Source organism: Abramis brama, assembly GCF_963993115.1.
Source record: "Abramis brama genome assembly, chromosome: 2".
NCBI classification, from domain to species: Eukaryota; Metazoa; Chordata; class Actinopteri; order Cypriniformes; family Leuciscidae; genus Abramis; species Abramis brama.
In genome coordinates, this window is record NC_139964.1 from 52285791 (window position 1) to 52307017 (window position 21227).

At 37.5% G+C, this 21227-nt stretch overlaps 2 protein-coding genes across 5 annotated transcripts in view; one reads left to right on the plus strand and one right to left on the minus strand.

Moving 5' to 3' along the window:
- Positions 1 to 1181: 1181 nt before the first annotated feature.
- On the minus strand, positions 1182 to 19456 carry kdm4c (lysine (K)-specific demethylase 4C). Of its 3 annotated transcripts, none has more exons than XM_084091556.1 (22): positions 19340 to 19456; positions 18461 to 18639; positions 17596 to 17771; positions 17106 to 17220; positions 16158 to 16351; positions 15974 to 16023; positions 15768 to 15871; positions 15519 to 15656; positions 15218 to 15411; positions 14256 to 14422; positions 11572 to 13295; positions 10387 to 10498; positions 9832 to 10013; positions 9515 to 9734; positions 8292 to 8368; positions 8108 to 8163; positions 7799 to 7907; positions 3524 to 3712; positions 2690 to 2860; positions 2342 to 2461; positions 2152 to 2244; positions 1182 to 1839 (listed from the first exon to the last, which is right to left on the minus strand). In XM_084091556.1, the coding sequence occupies exons 2-22, from the start codon at positions 18602 to 18604 to the stop codon at positions 1678 to 1680; spliced, it is 4497 nt and encodes a 1498-aa protein (XP_083947682.1). In that variant the 5' UTR covers positions 18605 to 18639; positions 19340 to 19456; the 3' UTR covers positions 1182 to 1677. The 3 variants fall into 3 exon arrangements, with proteins under 3 accessions (XP_083947682.1, XP_083947684.1, XP_083947683.1); XM_084091558.1 differs by having other exon boundaries at positions 17106 to 17252; positions 19340 to 19435; XM_084091557.1 differs by lacking the exon at positions 2690 to 2860.
- Positions 19457 to 19507: 51 nt separating this feature from the next.
- frmpd1a (FERM and PDZ domain containing 1a) overlaps positions 19508 to 21227 on the plus strand; it is a 37705-nt gene continuing 35985 nt past the window's right edge. The window contains exon 1 of one of the 2 annotated variants that reach the window (XM_084091529.1): positions 19508 to 19672. The gene's annotated coding sequence lies outside the window, so the exon portion shown is untranslated. Of the gene's footprint in view, positions 19673 to 20038; positions 20355 to 21227 lie in introns of those variants that run through there. The other variant, XM_084091528.1, reaches the window with a different exon arrangement.

Sequence of the window (21227 nt, forward strand, 5' to 3'; positions counted from 1 at the left end):
CAAAACGGGACAACTGAGTGGCGGTTATTATCTTCTACTGGGCTGTTTATAGTTACTTAGCAACGAAGTGTACTTTTCACCACTTCCGCTTCAGATGACAGCAGGGCAGATGGAAAGCGCCACATATTGCTGCAAATCGATTCATTTGAACGATATCGAAGAACCGACTCAAAATCATTCAGTGATTCTTTTAAGACAGGACAGGACGTAAAATTGTGTAATATAACAGTATATGATCATAAACTTTTCAATAAAACTATGTGAAGACACATAACTGCAGTTTGTAGCTAGCATGCTCCAGAATATAAAACAAATATCTGAGCAAATAGTATAGTTTGCATTTACATTAAAAACTCCCTTAGCTTCAAAAGTTTGCGCACAAAAAAACCAACTCTTTTTCGCACGCATGTTAATAATATTGTTATACAATATTATGAGTCATTTGTTACATTTACGCTATTTTGGCTATTAAAGTATTTTTTTATCATCATTCCATGCCTCGGTTCACTGCGGTATCAACTCACTCATTGGTGGAAAGAATTTCCCGGTTCAATGATTCAGCAAATTGTTGACTCGAAAACCGTTCGGACAGATTTTGGTTTAGTTCACCTGTTCAACCGAATCATTTAAAAGATCCGCCTCAAAAGAATGATTGACTCGCACAAAGCAGGCATCCATCACACGGCATTTGAGCACACGAGAGAATCCAGGTTTGCTAAGTAATGTACCATTTCGTAAGAAAAATTTTTTTTTTTAAATATATATATATATTTTACAAAAAATCCTATTTAAAGTTTATATGAATATGTGCTGCGCCTTTTAAAAAAGTATGACATTTTTGTCACTCCGTATGTTTTGTGTGTAAGATCTCGCAGCGCTCGTGCTCACTCTTGATCGAGTTCAACTACACCTTACTGCGTTAAATAACGTGAGATTTTCAGCCATCAATTTTTTTTCACCATCAGAAACTAAAATTGTGGTCCTGGTTACCCATCCACTTCTGTCTTTGAACTGGTTAAGATCAGATTGTGATTGTTTAAAACTGCCATTTATGTTTCTGTTGCTCTTGCAAGTTATATTTAATAAATGAGTATAAATCCCTGTCTATATATCAGCTATATAATTTTTTTTTTTTAAGGCAAAGTGTGAAGCATTTCATCAACTGAGGTCAAGGCACAGACCACAAAGCAAACATCTTTAATTTTTGTCAACAGCTGCAAGCACCACATAGAAAAGAAAGAATTAACCCCCAAATAAATAAAGAAATCATGACTATAAGTAAAAGGTGACATGTGCTTTGCTGGACATCAGTAGCAACTTTTTTTTTTATTTGCCATTTATACCATTTTAAGCTCAACGCTAAATGTTTCAGTGATGGAATGGTGCATGACAAGACAAATCATTTACAAACCAAGCATGCGGGTGAAATTAGTCTCAGCAGTGTTGGGGAGGAAATTACATGATTACGATGCTACAGAATACCATCTGAGGCAAGAAAAACCTCTGAAATATAACAGGAAAAACTTCTAATTTAGAAAAACATTCTTGTCCCTGACTTATGAGACCACAGTATGTCTGCCACGTTTAAAAATCATGATCTCACTGATGTACAATCTTCAAGCCCAATTGAAAACAGCCCCCTTGTAATTCAAGGGCTCTTTTAACTCCATTCATCTTTTAGTTGGCTTTGCTGTGCGTTTCTGAGATCCTGGCGAAGGTTCGAGGGCTGATATGGGCGATATAATCCGTCTGGAACCGAGAATTTGGAGTGCGTCGCCTTTTCCTTTCACCTTGTGTGGTAAAGAATGCATCTTGGAAACGCATGCTGGATGCCGTGGACTGCAAAGGGGTGAAACAAACACATCAAAACATCATTCATGAAGAAAAACAGAACAGGACAATATTTTAATATTTTCTCATTAGTTTTGTCCACCCAATGAAAGTCAAAAAATGTTCAAGCTTCAAAAAGGATATCATCCATAAAAGTAATCCATATAAATCGAGAGGTTTAATCCAGTTCTTGATGTGTTCCGAAGATGAACAGAAGTCTTGTGGGTTTGAAACAACATGAGTGTGATTCAATTTTGACTGAATTTTTATTTTTGGGTGAAGTGACCTTTTAAAGAAAGAGTTCAGTAAGTGAGAACTAACCAAACGACCTTTGACTTTTTTGGGCAGGTCTTCATCCAGTGTATAAATGTCCTCTCTCTTCGCCAATACTTGGGATCCATCTTCAAATTCCACCTACAAGAACACAGGATATACCATGAATGATTAGAGAGGTACTGTAGTAAAGCAGCCGTACCTGAGAGAATGCGTGTGAGAGTATGTGTGTGTGTACCTGGTACATATATGAAGTGTTAGAGCCAAGGTACTTGGCTCCATAAAAAAGTCCATCAGGCCACTTCACCTGAACAGCCTCCCCCACTTCAGGAGGTCCAAGCTGGGTACAATCTCTGCTCTGCAGGGTGAAAGAGAATAGATTCCACTCAGACGCCTGGATTAAAAACTAGAAATAGTGGGCTCAAATTCTTACCAACGCATGAGAATTTTCTGTGAAAAATAAGAGGCTGACAACTTTGTAAGCTTATATTTTGTATATTTAAATGTGCATTCATCAGTTCAATGAAAACATGCCACAGATTATTCATTAGAACAACTACTGGCTAGCAGTCATAGAAACACTCACTACAATGTCTTCAGGGAATGTATCATTGCTGAATGAGCCATCATCAAACATGACTTCATAGAATGTTTGGGCCGTGACCTGGGTAACACGTGAGCTGTAGTAACGAAGATTCTTGTGTTTGGAGATCACTGTCTGGCCCACTTCTAATTCACTTCTGCTAACTTTCAATTTCTGAGGGGACAAAAAAAAAATCTTGATGTTAAAGGGTCAATTATGTGACAGTTTTTTCTGTATTAATTTATTTATAAAAAAAAAAAAATATATATATATATATATAAATGGAAGAGCTCAACCATACTTGGTTGACATGCAAGAATAATTCATTGGTTCACATGTGTCAATCAAGCACGTTTGAGCTTTATCATATTTAATGTGCTCTATGTATGTGTGTTGATCAATGTTTATATGCGAGTAAACTAAAAGCCTAAATAAAATCTATCCATCAAATAAAGTTGTCATGCCTTCAGAACACTTGGATTAGACGCTCGATTTATGTAGATTCCATAATGTCTTTATGAAGTTTTCGAAGCATCAACGTTTTGGTTACATGGACTGTTAATGGAGGTTTTATTAAAAATATATCTTATTTCTAGTTCGAACATGAACAAAAGTATAATGGGTTTGGAATTACATGAGGGTGAGCAATGGATAACAGAATTTTTAATTTTTGGGTGAACTAAACACTATACCATAAACTATACAAATTCATGATATTTGTAATAAAACAAAATCATATGTATGTACATAGTAGAAAAATAAAGTAGAACATTTGACATTTTATTTTTAACTTGAAATTTTAAAGATATTCTCTGAATTGCCCGGAAGTGTACTCACAGCACTGGAGCTCCGTGACTGGTGTCTGTGACAGGTGATAAAAACCACATATGGCCAATCATCAGGCTCCATGGGCACTCCAGCAGCGTGTGCACAGGTGACATGGAAAGAGGTGGGGCAACGGCCACATGAGCACTGAATACATGCTCCAGATAGCTTTTGTATCCTGTTACGGCAATATATACACTTCTACAAAGAGAAAGAAAGAGAAGAGTGAGTAAGAGAGAGAACACATAACATAACACATTAAAGAATGCCAAGACTTCATTGAATCGTCAAATCATTGAAAGAACAGTGTAAGAAACATTCAGGTAACACTTTCAATAAGGTTTCATTGGTTAACATTAGATAACTACATTAGTTAACATGTAATAACAATGAACAATACTTCTAAATCATTTATTAATCTTAGCAACTGCCTGGTAATGTTAATTTCAACATTTAGTCAAGTCAAGTCACATTTATTTATATAGCACTTTTTACAATACAGATCGTTTCAAAGCAGCTTTACAGAGATAACAGAAAAATAATGCAAAAAAGGTTGTTTCCAGAAGAAAATAGCGTCACAGTCCATCTTAAATAAGTTCAGTGATGTTTCATTTTTGTTTAAAAAAAGTTATTTAGTTCATTTATATATATATAGCCGCTCTGGAGTAAACTGCGATGTCATCGTCCAGCTCAGTTCAGTTCTTGTATAATAGTGTCAATGTAGGCAGATCAATATTATTGTTGAATATTAAATTGAATGTAAAATTTAATGTCCCAACTATAAGCAAGCCAAGCCAAAGGCAACAAAGGTGGAAAAAGGATACGGCCCATATCCCGCTGACTACATCATGCGCTGTGGTCGTGTCTAGGCGGTCCTAGATCCTCAGATTTACTAATACATTATTACAATTAAAAATTGTATCTGTCAATATTATTAAATGGACCTGAGCTAACATGAACTACTAATGAACAGTTGTATTTGTGTTAACTAACGTTATCAAAATTAATAAATACCGGTACTGTAGCAAATGTATTGCTCATTGTTAGTTAAATGTTAAAGCATTAACTAACACTAACTAATGGGACTTCACACCATACAGAGATGCACTTTTAAGAAGCTGTGTCAAGATAAATACTTAATCATACTAAATTAGCATGTTAAATTGACAACCCTAGAGTAAATATTTATTTGTGTATGTCTCAGAAACTGTAGAGGAAAGTGAAACTAAAGAACGAGAGAGTAAAGTATTCTCTTTCAAACATTTGTTCGGTATCTCTCTATGGGAAATGCCTAGGGTGTGACCAATCCTGGAAGCACCAATTACACCATGTCTGCAGACCAATCACGACAGTGATGCGGGAGTCCCGCCCCCCTAATATATTTCGCTGCTGGCGGTCCCCACTTCATTCTTGTTCTCTTCCCCATGAAGATCTTATTTTGGAAGATATTCTCAGCAGATTTCCGGAAAGGTTTTTCTCAGTTATTCCCTCACGTTAAGTGGTGTGAAGGATTGGCCGATCCTGCAACATTACGAGAATAATTGCCGATAAGATCCGATATCGAGAGGCACATTGTGTGAACTTGTTAATTCCCTGGTGTTTGGATCTCGATTATGACGACTGCAAGCCCATCCAGAAGCACAGTGAAAGGGAAAGATCCCTCTTGCCCGTTTATGCGGGTCTATGATTGCTTCTAAGAACTCTCACCCTATGTGCATAGCGTGTTTGGGAGTTAGACATGGACAGGCTGTGCTCGCTAACCCCGAGTGCTGCCTGCACCACTCTCATTTCCCATCAAGGGTTTTAGAGCATCGTGTATGAGTCCTTAAAGGGGACCTGAGTATTTCTGTGCCTCCCCCGGAGTTAGATGAGGATGCTACTCAGCCCCGGTGCAGCTGGAGAGAGTTGATGGATGAGATCTCTCCTGAACTTCCTCCCCTCTTCGAATCAGACCCCTTTGCGGGGGACAAAGAGGAGGATGATGAGGCGATTGCTCGTCTCTTGGAAGAGGATGTTGCCCTCCCTCCTAATCTTTCTACTAGGCCTGGCTGTGCCATGGATGAGTCCCCCTCCCCATGCCAGGAGAATTGGATCTTATTGAGATGTGTAGGAGAGCGGCTGCTAAACACTCTATCGACTGGCCATCGAAGGCAAGAAGCAAGAAGGCCAGAGTGAGGAGATGGATTTATATGACGGGAAGAGGCTGCAGTCACGCACTTCCTGGGTCAAGCAAAGGATTCCAGCCATCCCAGCATGCGTCGCAGAGATGTGACATTTCTGGGACAAACCCTTCTCACATAGGGTGCCAGTTAAAGGTTTCTCCTGGCTGGACGTGTGGGATGTCCAACCAAGTAATAGCAAGTGTGGAAAGTCACCTCCACCCCCCAATCGCCGTGCAGCCCTATCCTCCGCCTCCCCTTCACTGCCGGGACAGACAGAAAGGCTGTCTGCCTCTCTTTTTAAAAAATGTATTACTCCTCTGCCCTGGTTGTGAGAGCCTTGAATGCCACCTCACTGCTCACAGAATATCAAGCTGAACTCATGGTGGAGATGGGGAGGCAGATTGATGCTGGGTCACCAGATTCAGTGTTGTGGGAAGAGATCTGTGTCATTACAGATCTCAATCTGCTGCGCTCATCTAGGGGAGAAGTCCAAAGTTGCGGCCGCAGCATAGGCTTGGCCGTGGTGGGTGAAAGAGCCCTGGATTGGGTCTGTTAGGCTTGTCGGAGAGGGAGTTCCTTGATGCCCCTGTGGACCTGAAATCCCTTTTCAGTGCTGCAGTGACAAAAAAATATGCGTCAACAGAGCGACTTACGCAAGAAGGATGGAGGTTGCCTTCAAGGGTGATTGAGATTATTCAGAATGTGAGAGCGGCTTCAACGCGCTCTGCATATGATCAGAAATGGAATGTGTTTGAGTGATTGTGTGCACACAGACACATTGTTACTTTTCTCTGTTATGTTTTCTGCAGGAACTTTTGGATAAGGACAGAGCCTTTTCAACTTAAAGATTATCTTTAAGAATTTTTGCAATTTCTGCGTGCCATGTGGGGATTGACAGGAACATCAAAGGTCAACACCTGCTCGAGAGGTGCACGGCACTTGAACAGGGTTTCAATGTTTCACCTATTCTGCTGTGGAATCTGTCTTTCCCAAATCGCCTTTGCCAAATCGCGTGTGGTTTCAGTGCGATTAATTGTGCAGCCCTAATAGATAGCATTGATTTAAAGCTCCTATGTAACTCCCGTTTCTCTGATAACAGAAGTGAAGTATCTCACCACACTTCCCTCCTTGCAGTTGCATGGAGAAGAGATATGCTGAGAATGAAGTGGGGACCGCTAGCAGCGATATATACTAGGGAGGCAAGACTCCCGCATCCCGCATGTGTGTGTGTGTGTGTTTTTCCTGGTAAACCCTATGCTTTTACGCTCCATTTCCAACAGTTCAGATGACAAATAAATGCATACTCCAAGAGCACTCCACAAGATGTGTTTGATTATATCATCTGGATGCTCAAAATTGGTCGTTTTAAACAGCTTATTGTACACGCAAGTCACCGTTTTAAACTAATGCACTGCACACTTCACACGCACACAGAAACATTCAGTAGCGCAGAAATGTATTGTCAACACTGTTCTGTGATTAATCAATAAAATAGCTTAGAAACTGAAAAGTTCTTGCATATATTTCTTAGTAACTAAAACCCACACATGCACTAATGCATTCATATAAATGTAATCTTTACTGTGCTACTTTATCTGTGTCCGATTTAAAACAAGCTGAATCATTGAGAAATATAACGGCCCAATGACAAAAGAACTGATAAAAATAAGTTGTTATGTAGAAGCAATAGCCTTGTGGGCAGCACTGTGTCATATGCCATTGCCATGGTTCAGGCTTATTTGTTCATTAATGATGTTATCAGTGACAGGTCAACGCGACTTTAATCACATAAAAGTCAACTTCTAATAAAAGTCATTCAACCTCTAGTGTACAGGTTAGCTATACTTGTGAGAGCCAAATGTCCTCAGTCATATAGTGAAATATTATGACAAACGACTAGTGAGGACATTTTACTGGTCCTCACTAGTTTAAAAAGGCTTATAAATTGGCCAAAACATGTTTTTATTTAAATCTAGTGTTTTGCACGTTTCTGTGATTGGTAGGTTTAAGGATAGGGGTTGGTTAGGTGATAGAAAATATCATTAACCTGATATAAAATCAATGGAAGTCTATGCAATGTCCTCACTAATATAGGGAAACAAAAGTGTGTGTGTTTATTACTCACCAGTTTATATCTCTGTACAGGTATGGCACTGATGTCAATAGGAGCTCTCTTCACCACATCTATGAACTTCACCTCAGGGAGACCCACAGCACACATCACATGGGCCCACCTACAACATGTATAATTCATGAGCCGCTTGACTCATTCACTAATATCTAAGAACACTGGCTTTGCTGAACTCGTATTTGCTTATAATGTATATTTTAAATACTGGAGGATGTGTGTAAAAAGCATACTGAGTCTTCTGCTCTGTTTAGTATTTAATACAACACTATATTAGTATTAAGGGATCTGAATAAGGGAGCTTACCTGTCATCTGAGGTTCTCTTTAATGCACCTCCCCTCAGGTTACACAAACAGCATCCCTGGTATAAAACACACACAAAACAGATATAAGATATCAGCCATAATTTAACAAAGGCAAGCAAAACATACAAGTAGTCAATAAATGATACTGATACAGTAAATGTTGACTGACTGCATGATTACTTACAGCTGCCAGGTCTCCGCTCACACATCGGTCACATGTCCACACTGGGCTGACATCATGAATAGAAACACCGTAGCAACCTGTGGACCAATCAAACGTTTACATTCTCTACTATGCCAAACTATTTTTTTTACAACATGCATTTTTTAAGGTCGTCAAAGTTAATGTGTATGCTTAAGATATTAATTATTAAATTTAACACAATAATTTATTTAACACACATACATAATTCTGCTTTCAAAAATGTCAGAAATTAGATCATGAGATGAATTCAATTACTTTATTCTACTAAGAGCCCTAAAGCATGCTAAAAAAAAAATATGGAATTGAAGTAAAAATGTTTCTCTTCCATTTTATATATCTAACATTACTCTAGAAGTGAGCAGAAAAATATAAACATCAATTTAATACAAAGTAGAGTTAAAAATAATATAATAAATTAGCTATATAAAAAAGACAGTTGTTTAATTTAATAAATAGCATTTTGTTTTTTAATCATGATTAAAATCAAAGTCAAATAAAACAAATATAAATGAATGAAAAATTAATATAGTATGTATGGTATGATAATTAATCATATTATTAATCATAATTTAATATTTATAATTTAATATTTATAACTTACAAATTAAATAAATTATAAAAGCTACCATTTAAATTCTTTTAAAGAAATGTATACTTTTATTCAGCAAGGATGGAGTAAACTGTTCAGAAGAGGCAGTAAAGACTATTACATTAATACAGAACATTGCTATGTCAGATACATGCTGTTTTTTACTTTCTTTCATCAAAGAATCCTGAAAACATTAATATATCATCACAAAAATATTAAGCAGCACAGCTGTTTCTTAAGAACTAAATCAGCAAATAGAATGAGTTCTGAAGGATCATGTGACACTGAAGACTGGAATAATGGCTGCTGAAAATTCAGCGTTGCATCTCAGGAATAATATATATATATATATATATTAAAATATAAAACAGTTATTTTAAATTGTAATATTTCACAATATTGATGTTTTTACTGTAATTTTGAACACCAGAGACTTATTTAAAAAAAAAAATAATAATAATAATAATAATTTACAGACCCTAAACTTTTGAATGGTTTTATATTATTTAATAATTAATTATATTTTATAAAGTCCAGGATTCCCTTGCCAGAGGATCATATTGGGGGCTTTTTCAGTTGTTAATTGTGTTGTTAAGTGATCTCAGTGACGTACTGGCATGAACTTGAACACAGCAACTGTTGCAGGCCACAAGAGGACTGGATCCATCCTCCTCCAGTAGTGTGTTCGAAGGGCATGGGCCCTCCTGGTATGCAAAGCAAATTTCAGGGATCAGAGGTCGTGATCTCAAGCCTGCCACCTGTGAACACGACCCCTGAGACTCTGTGGCAGGATTCATCAAGACATCATGCCTTCTTTCCTCTAAATTCTCAGGCTGTGAGAAAAAACAAGAGTTTGAAATAAATGTTTTTGCATCACATAGCACATATACACAACCAGATTAGTACCTAGTTTCTGTCTCCATAAGTTACCTGATAGTATGGCATGAAAAGGGTGCAGACAGCACAGTGAGGAGCAGTTTGAGCTGCAGCTGTGTTGTATTCTCGTTCATACTGAAGATGAGCTTTTCTCGGTTGCCACAGATGCACTAAAGGCTTTGCCCATTCCTCAGTTTCTGGCTCCTCTTCTTTAGTTTCACACTCCTCTACAGTCTCTGAGACACACACACACACACAAATAAATATTTACTCTAGGACTGAAAATTTCATTTAGTATTCTAATTATTTAACTTGACACAGCTTTTTAAAAGTGCATGCATGCATGGATTGAGATGCTGAAAAGCAGCAGGACACAACAGCCAAGACATTGGTCTGCTTGCCTTGTGTACATAGATGAATCATTAAAAATACCACAAACAGAATGCAACAACGCATTATTAGTGTAATTCTGTCCTATGACAACATGCAGTTTAATAAATGGTACATACATTTTTAAAACCATTACAATATGTTACAAATCAGAATAATTTATCCATAATTGTAAGCTATTTTTTGCTCATAATAAAATAAAAGTGGTTAAACATCCACCATCATCACTGGCAGCCTGCTGTTTCACAGCACTGGGAACTGCTCTTGCAGTGGGCTTTCTGAGGGGGTGACGCCAACTCTTGGTAGTCTTCTTAACAGTTTGCATGTGATACTATGAGAGCAAAAAAGAGGGAGACAAAGAGGAGGTCGGTGAAAGAGACCATACACTTTCCGAAAATATTGTTGCTACCTTTATTGTGCATGTGTATATACAGTATGTGCACATGTATTAATGCGGTAACACTTTACAATAAAGTTCATTAGTTAACATTAGTAAATGTATCAACTAACATGAACTAACAATGAGCAATACATTTGTTACAGAATTCATTAATATAAATTGTTCATGTTAGTTCACAGTGCATTAACTAATGTTAACAAATACAACTTCTGATTTTAATAATGTATTAGTAAATGTTGAAGTTAATATTAACTAAGATTAATAAATGCTGTAGAAGTATTGTTCATTCATAGTTCATGTTAAATAATGAAACCTTATTGTAAAGTGTTACCATTAATGCTTTGGCACTGTAAAGCTTTGTTTGCAAGGCGTGAAGGTGTGAACAGTAATTAAATAAGTGTTCTGATGTATGAGTAGAGAAAACGTTCTCACAAAAACAAAAACAAAATCACTGGATTCACAGCAAATTAATATAAATTACCATTCAAAAGTTTGGGGTCAATAAAATTAATACTTTTAATAAATTAGCAAGGATGCATTACATTGCTCAAAAGACACAGTCAAGACTTACATTGCTACAATTTTTTTTTAGCAATGTAAGGGGTCGAGAGTATTCTGAAAATATATAAGTTTCCAAAAAATAAATAAATATATATATATATATATATATATATATATATATATAATATTACACATATATACAGTAGTCAACAATTGAAGTGGATCAAAAAAGTTCAAAGTTGTCCTAAGACAAGAACAGGTATTGTTCAAAATTCATATATAACTTTGATGAAAGGTTTTGATCCACTTAAAATGTTGACTACTAATATATATATAATATAATGACTACTGTATAACATAAATAATAAAATATACACAAACAACAACAAAAGTTAGCAAAATGTCTTGTCGCTGTGGTCGATGTTGTTTGGGACAGAAGCTCAGAACAAAATACTGAAGAATACAGGATGTACTGCTTGTCATGGTGTAGCACCAGAACTCACTGTACAGACTTCCCCTGGCTCCAGGCCCGTTTCCACGTACTCAGGGTCACTCATGGCATTCTCCTCACTGGATTCACTGCTGCTGTCCGCACCCTTATCTCCCGATTCACACGAATCAGAGTCGCTCACAGACCCATCATGCTCTGATTTCACACCTTCGTAATACTCCTGCCCTTTAAACTCTTCCTCCTGAGTTTCCTGAGATCCTGTCTGCTCACCGAGCACACAAGCTACAGCTGGTACCATCTCAACGTTCTGCTGCTTGAGATCTATAGGGGTGTTTAGAGCAACGTCTGCACCAGAGCACTGCATGGGAATGGGCTCCAGGTTGGTCCAGGTCTGGGTGCATGGTGATGAGTTTGGAGAATCTGGGAACTTTTCTTGTTGGCACGATGATTCAGACCACATGGTGTAGGGCAGAGAGTCATGGGAATATTCTGTGAGACTGTTTACACCTGTGGTAAGACCCATTACCAACTCGGGCTGCAAGCTCTCAATTAGCACTGCAGGATTCTGGGAGCTGAGGTTTTTCCAAATGGTGAAGGGTTTGGACTCCACGAAGGGGCCATGGGAGGATGTGAGAGAGCAGGACTGCTCTTCAAGAGACATAGAAGTTTGTTTGTCCCCTCCTTCTGCTGAGTTATTAGAGTTGCGGGCATCTATAAAATCCATGTCTGCTACTGTAGGACGTTGTAAAATACTGTGAGTAGTGATTTTAAATTGATGTTGAGTGTTCTGGTCTGTGGATGGGCATGTGCGTTTATGTCCTTCCTGTTTGGACTCCTCTGGTGGCTCCCACTGTGACACCATAGAAGGAGATGCTGGTTTTGCTATAAAGGTGTCTGAGATCGAGTTATTGAACGATTGGCTCACACCTTCTTGGGGTACAATTGGCCAATTGGGACAAGCTTTTTCAGAACAAGTCCCCACATCATCTGTTATAACAGGAGGTGCGTGTGATTTTTCCAGAAGGAGAACAGGTACAGTACTGCTCGGACTGTGAGGTCGGTGATTTGCGGTGTCGGGTCGTACAGCGAGAGTCAGCGAGGGCATTTCAGGTGCGAGAGAGTGAGGATTGACTCTCTCATCTGTGAGCTCAGGCATTAGAAGAGGCATTTCACAAAAAGGGGCAGTCTGGATTTCAAAGTTTGTTCTGTTCTCCAAGGTTTCTGAATCCTGAAGAGTAGTGTGTAGACGGATCGAGCTTTGCTCCTTGTAAAGTGCTGATGTGCCGTAATCGATGCTGCTCTCAGACAAGATATCGGCGACCGTCTCTTCCATTTCAATTTTAGCCTGTTGGGAATCACTTTCCGAAAATAAAACCGCAGCACCAGTAGAGCTACGTCTCTGTGAATGGGTCACAGGAACAGAAGGCGCACTTATTCCTGAGACAGATTCACAGTCTGTTTGATTAGGACTTTCAGCAGTTCTTTCTGAGTCCAGAGTCACATCCACAGGGATGTCACTCTCTGAGGTTGGTTCAGGCCCAGGCTTTGCGGTGGAGACTGTGTTTGTGGTTATTCGACCTTCATCCAAATTTACAGACGTCTGGGAGCTTGCATGACCTGGATCAGGGTTACTCTGACTGGATGTGGAGGTGAGTGGAGAAGTTGAGAGTCGTTCAGGTGAAGCATCTTTGACTTGTGAGGTAGAGTGGGCCAGCAAGTCACTCTCCACTCTTGTTACTTTAACAACACACATTTGTCGACATGGACCAGTGAGCCCTAAAAAGACATGAAACAATAAAACTGTTTTTTTGAGATATACACAGACATGAAACAATAAAACAGTTTTTTTTAGATATACACAGACATGTAGGTTTTGCATGCCCACTACTGTTAAAAAGTTTGGAGATTTTTCTAATGTTTTTAAAGTAAGTCTCTTGTGTTCACCAAGGCTGCATTTATTTGATCAAAAATACAGTAAAAACAGTAATATTGCGAACTATTAAAAAACTCTTTTCTATTTTAATGATGGCAAAACTGAAATTTCAGCAGCCATTATTCCAGTCTTCAGTGTCACATGATCCTTCAGAAATTATTTTAATATGCTTATTTGGTGATGAAGTAACATTTCTTATTATTATCAATGTTGAAACTGTGAAACATTATTTTTCAGAAATCTTCGATGGATAGAAAGTTCAAAAGAAAAGCATTTATTTGAAATAGAAATCTGTTGTGATATTATAAATAACTTTACTGTCACTTTTGATCAATTTAATGCATACTTATTGAATAAAAGTATACATTTTTCACACAAAAAAATATATCTTGCTGACCCCAAACTTTTGAACGGGAGTGTACATTTCATTTTAAGAAGAAATCAATTCATTTAGAGAATTTTGGATTATTTTTGTTATTTTTTTGACATGCCTGTAACAGAAGAGAATGTGATGAAACAGAGATCACAAGTGTTCATTTGCATTCTGTAAAAATGTGGTGGTGTGATAACTAGGACTTGTCTGAAATAAAATTATGTCCGAAACTGATACTGTCGAACACAAACGGTATCTGTCCTTAATGTGACTGTTAACAGATCACAGATTATATTCAAGAGTCAATGCCACAGAGAATATAAATGCACATTTATCTACATGTATTTCTAAATCAGAGAACAAAATGCAAACTGACTTTGTGTGTTTGTGGAATGTATTGTGAACTTACAAAAATAATAGAGATACTAGCCTTTTAATTCAGTTGGGAACTGCGATTCTTTTTGGCGTTTCACTGGGTCTTCCTCTTCCTTGTCTTCTGATGTTAAAGCTGCCCCTCTACTCCTCCGACTTCCTCCCTTCACTGGTGCGGTGTCCACAGTCTTCAATCGTTTGGAGCATGTGCGTGGATAATGGAGGCTTGATACAAAAAAAATACAAAAAAAAAAAATTCACATGCTGTCCAAGATTGTTAATTGAGCCTGTCAGTAAATAACCATAAACAAATCTCTATAGTGATTGACCTCTGCATTAAAGATACAAAAAAAATTAAATAATAATAATTCACATGCTGTCCAAGATTGTCTTTTAATACAATTAAATTATTGGACAGAAACTTCTGTGCTCTAAATCTCTCACAAATCTTTAAACAGTTTGACAATCTCTATTAATTTTTTGCTAAATATTAAATATCAATTTAAAAATGAAATATAAGTTTAAATATTAAAATATTATATAATGCTATTAGAACTGTGCAAAGTAGCTGCTGCCTTATTATAAATAATTTATCCATGCACATCATTCATTTTTTTTAATTCATTCATAATTTTTTATCAAAAATGTTATCCTCCCCTCCCCCTCAAAATGGCATCTGCTCTCTTCATGACATACAGTATGTCTCAGGGGAGCGTGGGAATAAAAATCCACAACTGACTGCAAACTGGCATTCAGATCTGCCTCCATTTAGTTTGCAACGCCCAACTTACATAGATTCAATCACCTACATTTTTTTACTAATTCCAGAAGCCGTTTCACACGTATATACGTTACAATAGGGAAGAAAAGACCTTGGCAACCTCCGTTTAATGCGGACTATTAACAGATTATTTTTTGCTCAAACTGTTGTAGTTGACCTGAAAAAGAAACCTGACCATAGAAGACAGCAGTATACATTAATACTATCTATATCGACCCTTGTTGAAACCCTGATAATACCTTGTGGTGGAGGGTGCTTTCCTGCGACGTCTCTGAAGCCAGCTCTGCAGCTCTGGTGTGGTGCTGGGTGTGGCCAGGGTGTGATCCAATGAGCAGGAGTCTTTGCCTTGTGTCCAAGCCTGATAGCGATCCGGCTGGAATCGTCTGACAAACGGATCCATGGAAATCTTCACCATGTCCTTACTGCATGTACACTGCAAGAGGACACAAAATTAAAGTGTGAAATGTTCACTGGCTGAACAGTAACATGAAGTTGCCAGATTTTCATCAGCAACAGCTGTTTTTATGTGCTTCTTAGTACCTGCGTAGCAACTTTTCCATAATTAATCCACCGGAGACTGGCAAAATTGGTGGATTCGGCACAGTTGAAGCCGTGGTTGAAGCCAGCGTGGTAACCATAGGGAAATGTGATCATAAACTCCCCTGCTTCCTGTGTTATCTATAAACATATATCAGTTTATTGTGAAGACATACAAGGAGAACTGAGACACAGCAAAATGATCCTGAAACTAAAATAGTTGTAAATTGATTCTAAAAGACGTTGGATTGCCTTATCAAATGGTATGCTGTATTTCTTTAGTACAGAGGGGGATATCAGTGTCATCTTGTGTCTCAGGAACGCCTCACAGCTTTTAAAGCTGTTAGGAAAGAAACCTAAGGACAAAGACACATTTATCACACCCAGTACAACACAGTGTATATATGCAGCACATTCCTTTAAAAGACAACTTTATAGTTCTACTTTAAAGTGTTTACCTATAGCAAGGCGCTCTAATCTCTTCCCGTGTTCTGGAGGGATGGCATACCTGTGAAATTTATATATTTATTTATTTATTAAGAAATGGGAAAATTCCTGGTCCTCAGGAGAGGTATAAGAAGAAAAAAGTCCAAATAGATCTATGCATGCTGAAGAAACACAGAAAACCACAGCGAGCCCTACCAGGATTTGGGCTCGCCAAAGTGCAGGTAATTAATGCTGTAGAGGTCCATGTCCTCCGTGTGCCAGGAGAAGCTGGTCTTCCACATGCCAAAGTACAGATAGGGTGTGTTTACTCCCTGAATGGACACACCACAGTCCTCCTCGATTACGTCCAAGATTGAGTTCAAGTGCCCAATGTTCCATTCTTCAATGTCCTGAGATAAGAGGGGCAGTAACAGTATGTCAACTCCTTACCAGTATACAGCACAAATAAGAAAGTAACATGGCACTACCCAGACATTTTGGATATGTTGCATGTTAATTTCCAAAAAAAAATTTGTGTTTTTTATATTTTTATATGTATACCTCAGATTTATATTAAAATACCATGTAAATATCCTTGTAATTCATTATGGTAATCATTCATGATATATTTCAAAGCAGTGAAATTTCACAATACTCAATAATAATTTCAGTGACAGCAAAAAAATAACTGAATGAATAGCAAATAATATTCTATTGAACACACTCCCATTTTAAATATTTATAATAATAGTAACACATTAAATTAACACAACGGCATGAGGCTTTCAACTATTTCTCAATTAAACACACCTTTGCGAAAAGTTGCTAAAACTTGCTTTTTTGTAATCATCCTAGTAACCAGTCATAAATAAATAAATAAATAAATAAAAACTGCAATTTTCTCTTTTTCTTGTTAATAATGTTGTTAAAATAATTTTATAAAAATAACAGTAGTAAGAGCATAATAGACTATTGTAGTGTGATTTAGTAATAATAGCGGTTGTAGCGATTTAGTGGCAAAGTACCAGTACTTATTTTTGAAATCCATTTTTTTGAACTGCAACCAGTCAAAAACACTGTTATCCTTTGTTATAACACACATGCCATTCACATGTTATGCTGGACGTTCAGTGGACAAGAGCTGTTCTCCACCTGCATCCTCACCTCATCATAGAGCGTGCCGCTCACATCAGCACCATAGATGGGCGAGACAAAAGTGAGATTCTTCCAGTATTTCCTCTCCAGGTCTTCATAGTTCAGGTAGCGAGGTGTGCAGTACCTGAGTAGGTAAATCACACATCTCCAGATGGCCTTAACGAATATAGGTCAATCCATAATTTAAAAGAAAACTCATTACAGAGTGCATTAGAAGTCCAGCACATAACAATAAATAAAGCAAGGAACCAAATTAGAGGTGTTTGTAAACTGTATGCCACTTCATGACATTGGAATTTGTGGCACAATACAAAACTGGTACCTACAACAACCTGCCTTATATCTAAATGTAGGTTATGGCTGACCACTTTAAAAAGAAACTGACAGAATGTGCATACTCTGCAAAGAATATATACTGCATGCACCTACTGTGTTTAAAAGAGTAGAATAACAGTATGCTACTTTGAACCAGATGTGCATTTTTGTGTTTGTCACTTACATGTCACTGTTGGCCAGTCTACGGAATTCTTGCACAGTGAGTGGTTTCTTCTGGATGTTGTACTGGGTGAAGAGTCCTGATTGGCCAGCTACCATCTGCTGAATAGGTGCTTGGATGACAAAATCATCAATATCATCGTAATTGCGACGTGGCTTCCAGCCCTTGGGTGGAATTACCTGTGGAAATAATTAAGATCTAATGTAAGAATTAGGTGAAAATGCATGCACACACACGCGCACACAGACACACACATATATATATATATATAGTCAAACCAAACCTTCAACATTTCTCACATTATCACAGTTTATTTGCTATAGTTTAGAAAATGGTAATAAAATATGACAAGAACTCAGAGTTATCAAATCAGTTGATATTTCACTGGTTTTGGCCATCCTTCTATTAGACTGCCTCACAAATGAATTAGGTTGAATAGCTGTCAGCTGTTTAATTTAAGTACACAATTAGATTATACCAATTTAGGTCAACCAATTACCAAGCAATGCTTAATTTTGTTCAGTCTGTGGTGTAAAAAGGTTGCATTAGCAATTAAAGAAAAAACATTTTTTATACATTTTACTGGTAGTCCACTGTATGAAGAATCTTTAGGTATAATATGTCACAGTTTACTTTATTTTGCTTACATAAATGAACTAGCCTATAGTGTCTTGCACCCACTAGTAAAAAAAATATCAAAACTTACATCTGGTGTCTGAATAATTTTTGGTTTGACTGTGTGTGTATATATATATACATACATATAACCTAGACATTATTATTTTTACTATATTATTATAATTATTATATATTAGAGCTGTGAGCTTTTCACTATCCATCACATACATAAAAATACAAGCATACCAACCTTGGCCAGACCAGCACGATGTGCTCCCTGAGACTCCATGTACACCAGGTATTGGTTGAAGTCCTTAAACTCCTCCATGGTAGGTCTGAAGGTCATGATCTTACAGGCAGGGTTAGCCAGGGCACTTTCCCCAACACCTGCCATCCTGACCTCTCCCTCCAGCCTCCCAGAGGATCTACCTGCAGAGCACACTGTGTTGCAACTAGACGTCCCCCTCACAATATTGATCATGCAGTAAAACACGCACAAATATTGTGTTCAACCTAGTTTGGGTGTTAACAGCTTACATGCATATGACTGACTGTATAGCCATTCTAATTATTTTCATACAATGATTTTGGTCCACCTGACTAGGATTTCATCACTGCCAGTCAACCTACAAATATCCTCAAGCAGTGTGTATTTACAGCATACTTCATTTCTGAAGAAATTTACCATTAAATCATATTTGTGCCATTAAATCAGCCCTATTTACCACTTAATACAATATGACTGCACAATGCAGGAAGCCTGTGACTGTCATTTACAAACGTCTAGTAGAATGAGTTTTAATGCAGGCCCACTCCCATAATCTGCTGATAAAACATAAACCAGAAAAAGACGAGCTAGATAAAGGTGAAATATACATATACAATCTCGTCGCATGAAGTCGCAGGAAGTGTAAACCCCCTGCGTTATGATTTGTATCGTTCAAACTATATTGTTTACTGTACTCAGATAGGTTTATTTACAGTTAGCTCATTAGCTGCTAGAGTGACTATATTAAATGTCAACTAGTGTCGTTGTCAAAGTTCTTCTCTGAGCCAATAATAACAAGATGAAGCTACTTATGTGCGCATAACACATCTGTACTCTGTTCAGTGTATAGATTAGAAATACCTCAGTGAAGTGTGATCGTGGGCACGCAGTCTAGTCCCTTTAAATCCCCCAGCTGTACTTCATGACAGCTCTCTTCTCTCACACGATTTCATGTCTGCCTCTCTTCATCTCGCTAGGGGCTTCAGAGAGACCAGCGCCATCTGGTGGCCTGTATGTATGCCATACATTGCACTACATCACAACAACTTTTAAATCTGAGGGGTGAGGTTTAGTTTTGGGCAGAGCCATAGAGAGAGCGTCTCTCTATGGCTCTGGTTTTGGGCATAGAAAGTTATGGAATCAGACACACCACAGCGATAGTCAAGACTGTTTGCCTAAAAAAAAGTACACTGAGTAAGTAAAATAGTTAAGAATAATGTATTTATAGGTCTATGGATTTGGGGGGGAAAGGCCAGAACTGAACACACACACACACACAAACACACACACACACAAACATACAATGGATTTATATTGTGCATTTATATTTTGAATGTGAATTATATAAATTAATTATAGTGATCGATTTTTACATTTCTGAAGATATGCAGAGAAGTGTGTGTGTGTGTGTGTGTGTGTGTTGTTGTTGTTGTTGTTGTTGTTAATAAACTAAAAATAATAGGCCTATAATTTTATTAAACAATAAATTAAATGAAAGTGTAATTGTATAAAAAAAAAAAAAATCGTTTCATTTTTTTTTTTTTTTTTTTTTTTACCGATGCTTCGACAATAATGAGAGAACGACAGCGCGCACGCCCAACAATGGCATGATGCTTATAACCTTCAAAAAGGGGATATATGCATTTATTTTAGGTTTTAATGGTGCTGTATGTCTGAAAGAGAGAGAGAGAGAGGGAGAGAGAGAGAGAGAGAGAGAGAGAGACTGATCAGGCGCTGAAAGCAGATTAAACGGTTCAACTGAAGTGCGTCTGTGAAACTCCATCGGACTAACCCGTCTTCACTTTATTTATTTACCGTCCCAATGACTCATCGCAAGGCGATTGATAGTTCGTGAAAATGTTACTCTTCATGTAAGGTGAGTGATAGCACAACATATAAATATTGTTCGCAAACGTTGTGATGTGAAGATGAAGGCGCGTCTCTGACTGGACGAGGTGAATTAGACAGATTAAAGGGAATTAACGTAAGTGAATGACAGTTTAAATCGCTCTATCAGCGTGTATAGAGAAACTTGTGTATGTTTAATTGCATAACTGCAATACAAATAGGATTATTTATTTTTTTTTATAGATGCCTTTTTGTAGCAACATGTATTTTATAAAACATGTATTATTACTATAATAACATAGTAATAGCATAACTATTTGTCTTTTCTAGTCGTCTGATACAGAGATTCTGCACCACAGGCAATATTATTACATTAGCCTATCTTCTTACAGCATTTCAGGGAATGCCAGATAACCTTGTTTATTTGAGAGAGAAATGAATTCAGCGCTTCCTTTGAGAAATGGTGCTTGTAAAAAAAAAACTAAAAAAAACAGCAAGCCAAAAGGTGCCCAGTTCATATAGCCTAGTGTCTGGATGATTCAGGGAATTTGGCAGTTGACAGGCATCAGTACAATTAGTATACAATAGGTATATTGTCCAAGATCCGCAGCACGTTTTCTAAAACTTCATTCATTTGATTGTTGTACTTGATTTATTTTTACCATTTTGTTGCAAACATTACACAACACTGTTATAATAATAAAAATTATAGTGAAAACAAGGGCAGAAATCAGACAGGAGATCCGGCAGGCTTCAGAAAGGGCCATAATTCATTTATGCTGTTATTTTTAGGAGCAGCTGAATACTGTGAATTCTTGATGCCTTGTAATTGTAAACTTACCAAAACAGACCGTGCTTAGATGTCTGTCACTTATTTAAAACCTAATAATCTAGTGATGAT

Coding starts and splice junctions, on each gene's coding strand:
- kdm4c (XM_084091556.1), bottom strand. CDS start 18,604: ATGGCAGGTGTTGGGGAAAGTGCCCTGGCTAACCCTGCCTGTAAGATC. Junction 15,657..15,767: donor ACAGCATACCATTTGATAAG/GCAATCCAACGT, acceptor ATATGTTTATAG/ATAACACAGGAAGCAGGGGA. Junction 15,412..15,518: donor ATGGAAAAGTTGCTACGCAG/GTACTAAGAAGC, acceptor GTCCTCTTGCAG/TGTACATGCAGTAAGGACAT.